General features: G+C 38.8%; 1 protein-coding gene across 1 annotated transcript; it reads left to right on the top strand.

Moving 5' to 3' along the window:
- Positions 1-774: 774 nt before the first annotated feature.
- Positions 775-1,565, top strand: LOC119553668. The gene is made up of 2 exons (XM_037864180.1): positions 775-973; positions 1,149-1,565. The coding sequence occupies exons 1-2, from the start codon at positions 901-903 to the stop codon at positions 1,412-1,414; spliced, it is 339 nt and encodes a 112-aa protein (XP_037720108.1). The 5' UTR covers positions 775-900; the 3' UTR covers positions 1,415-1,565.
- Positions 1,566-8,041: the final 6,476 nt, after the last annotated feature.

Here is an 8,041-nt window from a genome sequence, read left to right as displayed (position 1 = left end):
CTCAAAAATGCAATATTTTTGAATCAAGGCGCCATGTGTTCTTCCTCTTCATGAACATGAGTCATAATTTTCCTGAGCTGGTAACACCAACATCGTCTTTCTCAAATTACATAAATATATACATAAGCTTACATTCACTTTACTCCACTGCTTGATAACTTCTTTTTACATATTATCTTACATGTCATTCTACATCTTAACATTCAAGCAGTTTACATTTCAATTAATGTTAGCGTAAACTGTTAAGCTTAACAGAGACTTAATGCCAACAAATAACAAATATACTCCACCGGATTGGGCTCCTGAAGCTCCACAATCAATGATAAATATTACAAATATTATACAAAAAACGCAAAGACTTGCAAAGATTCACGTCAAAGGATTTGTACTACGTGTGCTCTATAAATAGGTGAATTTTTAAGTTCCTATTGGAGATATAGAATGTTTTCGAACTTGATCTGTGTAAACAGAATTTTTATCAAAACTGCAACGACCAAAGACCATTTTCCAATTTTTATTGAGTTCTTCAGCAGCCGATGAACCCGTAAAAGCTGCTGCACACGCCTTTCTTTTGTTCTCAGAAATGAAATCCATTATCAGCTCCCGATTCACAATCTGGGATCGATGCTACTGCGCTCCGCTTTGTTTACAAATAGATTTGGTTCATTCAGGAAAAGTTGATAAGTAGTGAATGCCAGGTAGAGTGGCGAGTAGGGAGGGCGGGAGGAGATCAAAACTCAGAGCTGCTCCGACAGTTCGAACAGTTTGAGCTGAGGCTGCTTGGAGTGAGGACGGTTGGTCGTCATCGAAAGATAATTCAGAACCGCTGCATCTAGTATAGGAAGCCAGGCAACAACAGTATTTGTTTATATTTCCACATAGACCGCATATAAATAAATTATGAAATCAGAGGCGTTGCACAAGTTGCTGGCTTTCTATCCGCTGCTGATAGTCTGCGCGTGGAGCCACCCATGTAAGTCGAACTCAAATGCGGAAGCTATAGCCTCAAAGTTGGATACATTTTAAAGATTTACTCAATATTTAACTAATTAAAATGGATGCCTAAGGGCTAAAAACCTTTTTTTCAATATGGGGAAAACCCCTTTAAATAAATCTAAGCCCCTTTTATAACTATGTCCATTTTTTAGTGAACCCAACTCAACAACAACCAACCAATCAACAAATACCCCCAGTTCAACAACCCGTTATCTTAGTTAAACATAATATAAGTGTGAATGATGCCAAGAACTACCATATAACAATACCCAAGGATCCCAAGGAGGGGGAGCCTTGTCTGACGATCACTTGGAAGACCAATCCGGATGGCAGTGGACCCGGTGAACCGGAAATCTTTATGGGTCGTGGTTACTTCGGAATAATTCCACAAGTAGCACAAAGACAACAAAGGCAATAAACCAAACTCAAATTTGTATTTATTTATGGACATTTTGTGAGTGTTTCCATGATATTTTTACGGGTTTTGTTTGAAAAAATCAAGAATACATCGATGAATGAAATGCAAAGCAACTCTTAAAGTCCTATAATAAAAAAAAATGGAGTCAGTACCTGCCTTTTAAATCCTTCTATGTAAAGTGTAAGGGGATACATTAAACATTGTGCATGGCCCCTTAAAACATTAATTTTCAATATAAGCTAATAAAACGTGGTTTTCAAAAATTATTAGAAATTTGATGATATTTAAATATTTTATTTATGTTACGCCTTACCATGGTACTATTCCTGGATCCCTGTGATAAGAAAAGGTTTCAGTCCCATTTATACAGGAATTTCTTTAGATGTACTTTTATTTTTTAAATTTTTATTGGCAATCTTAAATTTATATAAATTAAATTCCGCCAAACCCCTCAAATACTCAATAATCACCTATAACTCCCACCATAACCTACTCTCCACTGATTTTTTTATTTGACAAAATAATTGTACACTGACCCATTGCGCATCGGGGGAGAAGTTGGATATTTTGCTCGTATTTTCAGTGACGGGATTTGGCAACAACACCCCAGTCTGGACTCTGGAATATCGGTTGGTTGTCATGGCAACTCTGCGGGAGGAGTTCGAAACTGAGTTTTTGGGTTCGGGTGCAGGGTGTTGCCCAGACAGTAGAATCCCAAACTCCGGGCAACTCCCCAAAACGAACCAAACTGAACTCCCCTCGAAAATCCCACACTCCCACTGTCTGTGTCTGCAAGTGACAGAGATGGAGCGATGCAGTTAGAGTGAGGGGGAGCGAGACTCCGGTGGAGAGTCCTCGCAGAGAGCCAGGATGACTCCAATTTTGCAGGGCTGCACTTTTCGGGATGACTGCAAAAAATTTCGCTTTTTTCCATGCCCCGACTTTCGCTGCAGTTTTCATTTCAGAGCGCAACTCGAGAAGCAACATCAGAACCAACAGCAACAACAACGGGGAAGCCCGAAAAAAATGTGGCGTGGGAGTGTGTTAGTAAGGCTAATTGACTTGCCACACCCCCTGGGCCCACGGGTGGTATGATGAATATTGGGGAATGTCAATTAATAATGTGCGCAGCCATTTCCAATAATGTAACTGTATGTAAGTACCCTAAAATTAATAAGCTCTGTTTTCCTACCATCTGCGTCAGACATCTAATTAAAAAATTGTTCTTTTTTTGATATTTAGATACTTCTATTTTTTAAATATTTGGGAATTTAGTTACAAATTAGGTACTTAAATTTGTTGCTTAATAAATTTGTGATCCAATCTTTTCCAATAAGTTTATTCCGGTTCCCAAAGATTGTTGCAATGCTATTATTATAATAATACAATAATAAACAACTTTTGAAAGAATAAACAATTTTTTTCTACAATTTTTTGTGGGAATTCAAATGTATTTTATTCGGATGGCTTTACTATTAGAACCATGTTCTGAAAACTATTGAAATTAGTTCAGTTAAAGTATTTAGGAAGTAACTGGAATTCATTAAGGACTTCATTTATAATTTGGTAAGAAAATACTTTTATGAATACCGATGATGTTGGATACATTAAAAAACAATACAAAAATAGCTTTTAAAAAACTAGGTGTTTGCATGTATTTGTTATTAGATAAGATAGCCTTATTTTTACTGACCCAAAATCAAGATTTGAGCACTATCACTATTTATCAGGTATCGATATCTCTGACCAACTGTCAAAAGTCATAATAAAATTAAATTGATACGATGTTTTCTTTATATACAAATCAAAATTCCTAATACTCGTGAATATTTCTTATGTAACACTTTCCGCGTGTAACCACGGTGTGCCAAACATCCCGGTGAATCCCTCGTTTCAATCCAAATTACATCGTGTTAGTGAAAATGCTGATTCTTTTGGCTGCCTGTTTTTACCTTACCTTTGGATTCCTAATTCTGTATTTAATATGCCTATTTATTGTGATTTGTCTGTCTATTTTCTTTGGCTATAATCCACTCAATGACTAAGAAACCATTCGTTTGCAAATTAAAAATGAACGTGTATGCATGGTGTAAGTAAAGTTGTTTTTCAAATATACCTAATTAAAAATATTTAAATATAACATTTGTAGAAAGTACGATTCACATGATTTTTGAAACAATTTATTACATTGAAAAGTTGAAAAAACAGGTTGAAAATATCAGAATATTATAAAGCAAGTCAAGTAAATCCCCAGAAACATCATTAAATTCCCCTTTCGCCTGGAACAACCCCGAAAAAATCTCAGACAGGCGGTAAGTTCCCCGAAAACCCCCCAAGAAAAGTTGACAAAAACTTTTGGGCATTACCTTTGTCTACATTTTGGTCAGATCGATGGGAATTATGGGGGTTCCGGGGGGTGTACGGAGTACGGTGGCTTAGACAACAGTCAATGGATTGAGTGTTTGTTACAGGGTTGTTCCTTATATGAATATGTTTATTGCTATTTTATTTAACGCTCCAATGCATTTGGCTAGGTCTGTCTGGCTGGGAACTCTGCTGGATGTTGGCCAGGATAGTTGTTTCCCCCCCATTTGCTGAATTTTTAATCAGCCTTTTTGGCCCGTGGCCTGTGCGCCTTGATTGAAAGGAATAAAATATTCGGGCTTCACTCTCGCTCCACTTTTTTCGTCCTTCCTGTTTGCTGTTCTGCTGTTCTGCTGTTCTAGAAAATTTAGAAAGTTCCGTTGCGGCTGCAGCCACCCCTGGAGCGCCACCATCACCTCTGACCCCGTGGGCCGCCCGCCACCCACTTCTCCCTTTCTGACCCCCTTTTGACCCCCGCGCCCCCGTCGAACCTTCTTTCTGCACTGCGTCACGTTCGCCGCATGCTGTCTGCCATTTTGGCTTTTCCTGCAGGAAGCTTGCATATTTCACGTTCGCCATGTTGTTTTTTCCTCGCTGTGTCAGTGTGTGTGTGTGTGTGTGCAGTGTGTGTGTGTGTCAGTGTGTGTGTGTGCAGTGTGTGTGTGCAGTGTCTGTGTGAGCTGGTGCCCCAACTCTTCACTTTTATCGATTGAATTGTGTCTCCGGCTGTGAAATGCAGGTCATTGATCTGTTCGTGCCAGCTAAAAACGACGAAATGCTTTTTCGGTTTTTTCGCTCTCTCTCTGTGTCCTTTCTTCCCCTCTTTCTCTTTTTGAAGAAATCGGAGTCGGACAGGACAGCAGCTGTGGATTGCAATTCATCGTCTGGGGCTTTTTTCGAGTTTTGTGGGTAGTCAGCATGTGACCGGGGCTCTGGGTTTTCTAGTAAACAGCGCCATAAATCTGATTTCGCTTTGATAAACCAATTTTTTGTCAGCTAATTTCGTTTAATTTTATTTGAGAGGCTAAGTGCAGGCTTGTTTAGGATGGTTAACTTAATCTTTTATCAAATTTCGAAAATACTTTATAATGGTCTAATTCTCGAGAGCTTTACTATAGCCATAACTTGTTTAAGATTACTTTAAATAACGATATGTTAAGATTGAGACTATTATTGTTTATAATTTTTACTGGTTGTAAATATATAAAATTAAAATTTTTCTGTTTTTAAATTGGAAAAAATATCTTAGAATTTTACTGGATTTATTTTAAATACTGTTCTACATGCCTACAGAGGTAAATATATTTTTTTCTAAATGTAATATTAATAACAAACCATAGGATTCAAATTTGTTTAAATTTAAAAATGTGTTGTCATTTTTAAAATTTTTATTGCATTGTTATCTTATTATATATTTATTTATTATATTATTATTCACTTATTTTAAAAAAGTTCAAGTGTATTTCAAGCTTAAGAACTTCATATTCTGTTTGTCCGCACAAAAGTAGGCTACAAAAAATATCTTTGCAATAGATGACGGTCCTATTGCATATAAATATTTATAGAAGACTCTCCAAAAAATCTATCATCAAGCCAAGACTGATTTCAGCTAAAAAAAACTGCACAGAGCAGCTCGATGGACATAATCCCTTCCCTTTTCCGACCATTGCCAACATAACGACTGTGAAAAATATTTCCTTTTCGAAGCTTTGGGGTAGTGGAGCAGCAGAAAACGGAGTTATATTCAAAGCTGGAGTTTGGGTTGGGAGTTGGGAGTCACAGCCAGACTGCCAGCAGATATATATCCAACGATGGGGCAAACTGTACCGAAGTGTCGAGAACATAGAAACCAGACAGCAGTAGAAAGGGAAATCTACTGCGACTTATGGCACCAGGATATGTATTTTTGGGCATTGGACTTTTCCGCCTCCGGTTGCTTGGGGGTTAAATAAAAAGTACTTGTCCGGTTGGCGGTTCAATGACCATCACGCCGACCGGCGACGATGCTATCTGAACAAAGTATATTGCCATCGACCACCGACCACCGACCGCTCCTTCCCACATTTACTAATGGGTCTTGGGCTTACGTTTACCTATCGCTGGAAAAACAAAAATAAATAAGCATAATGTGCAGAACGAGTTGCAAGGTCGACGAACGTTGAGCGTGGTTCCCAATCGCAGTTCCCTGTTCTTAGTTCCCAGTCCCCAGTTCCCGGATTCCGAGCCCAAGTCAGTCCAGTTGACTTAATGCCCAGCTCTGTGAGCCAAACACGTTTTTCGCTAGCGCATAATTTGTGGGTAAGTTTTCAATCAACAAGCTTCAAGCCAAACGCTTCGGTTTCTCTTCCCTCTGTTTTCGTTCCACCTTGATCCAAACATTTTGGGAGGCACTGGATGGTCACTCTTGGCTTACTGAAGGTCTAAATTTTTTAGGTGGGGTAATTTGGCAATGACATATCTATCATGGACATGTGTTCGAAGACGTCATCGACATCTGATTGGGAGTTTACCTTTTTTTAAGCTGGGGGAATTTTCAGGACTTTTCCGCATTATCAAAAAATGGAACGATTAATACAATTCCCATATAATTTATGTTTTTATGGAATCAAATTATAAGTTACAAATGTTTACTCTTACAATTATCAAAACATAATCTATTAAATGCAAATTAATGGTTCTAAGGTATATTACCCGATTCCTAATATCCTAAATAATCTTATTAATAGGTCCTGGCATTCTGATTAACTCATTAATCATATACAAAACTTGTAATCATATGTAAACATGTAATATGTAAAATATAATATGTTAAATGCAAATTGATGATCGGTTCTGTGGTATATTTAAGGATCGCAAATATCCCAAATAATCTCACTTACAACACCATGAATAATGGCTAACTAATTAATCATATATAGTAGATAATAATGCAAGTTACTCTCTTACAACTATGAAAATATAATATATTATATTATATATATGTATGAAATGCAAAAAATGATCAGTTCTATGGTATATTTCAAGATCCCTAGTATCCCACATAATCTTACTAATAACACCTGGGATGGAGCACCTCAGAAACTTTGCGTCTTTGGGATTGAACACCACCAGTCCAAAGAACGATAAGCGCAGGCGTCGTCACTAGAGAAAAGCCGAGATTTGGATATGGGCAACCGAGAGAGAGTTACCGTAGAGTTCTCTCTGGCTGGGAGTCTTCTCCTCTTCAACTGCCAAAGCCATGGGCCCTAGCACTCGGGCTAATGGCCTCTCGAGTCGCTAGCCGATGTTATAATCGCTGGAATCGTGGCTGCAGCTTTTGTTGCATTCCACAGCGCCGAGGTGGCTTCTCGCTCCGCTCCTCCGATTCTCAGAGCCTCTTGTTCTCCAGCTCCCCGGTTGTATGGTTCTCCGGTTCCCCTCCCACACTCTCACCCAGTTTCAGGTCGGCTCTGCTGGCATTGACACTGACACTGCGCCACGATGGCCATGGCCATGGCATTCTCGGTGCTTCTTGCAGCGGCTTCCTGCACCGCCACCTTGGAACCCCTCCTCCGACACTCCCTATGAGCCCCCTGATCCAAACTGGTCTGGTATTCATCAACCTTGGTTGGAAGGGGGAATGGAGGGATGGTACCTGGCACAGGGTGCACAAGTACAGCGGAGATTGGGAAGTCGCACGGCTAGAGAAACTCGTTTGAATATTACAAAACACATATTTATTTATTTTCGTAATAAATAAATATATCATATCATATTGTTAAAAAAAAAGGATAACCTTATACAAAGTGAACTATAAAATTGTCTAAAGTAATTTTAGCTTAGTTGAAAATAGGCAAAACATGAATATGATCTTAACTTTTACCATTACTAAGTTTAAAAGTTAAGATCATATGTATTTTGTTTTATCATATATATTCCAAAAAAATCTTGTTTATCCATGTAATGCTCTTTCTGTAGGCCAGAAATAAAAACTATTTATGATTTGCTTTATGCATTGGCAGGTTTCTATTGTGTGACCAAGACGCACCCGTGGCCTTTCTGTTTGCAGACCCCGACCATCGGAAGTCCCAGGTCCATGGTGTCTATGAAGTCCATGATGTCCATGATGATGACGCTGCACTGGCTGAGCTTGAACTGGATTTTTAATTGGCCTAGTCCATTGAGTGCTCCATTTGCCGGCGCCCCAACTGTGTACCCATCTGATATCTGCCGGCCAAGGTGCCAGTGGGGTGAAATGGAGGACAGATGCCCAACGATAATGGA

Source organism: Drosophila subpulchrella, chromosome 3L (genome assembly GCF_014743375.2).
Source record: "Drosophila subpulchrella strain 33 F10 #4 breed RU33 chromosome 3L, RU_Dsub_v1.1 Primary Assembly, whole genome shotgun sequence".
NCBI classification, from domain to species: domain Eukaryota; kingdom Metazoa; phylum Arthropoda; class Insecta; order Diptera; family Drosophilidae; genus Drosophila; species Drosophila subpulchrella.
Note: the sequence above shows the minus strand (reverse complement) of the source record. Positions and strands in the feature narration are given on the sequence as shown.

Excerpts from the sequence above, each read along its gene's own strand:
- LOC119553668 (XM_037864180.1), top strand. The coding sequence starts at position 901 with ATGAAATCAGAGGCGTTGCACAAGTTGCTGGCTTTCTATCCGCTGCTG. Across the intron at positions 974-1,148 it reads CTGCGCGTGGAGCCACCCAT|TGAACCCAACTCAACAACAA; the intron begins GTAAGTCGAACT and ends TCCATTTTTTAG.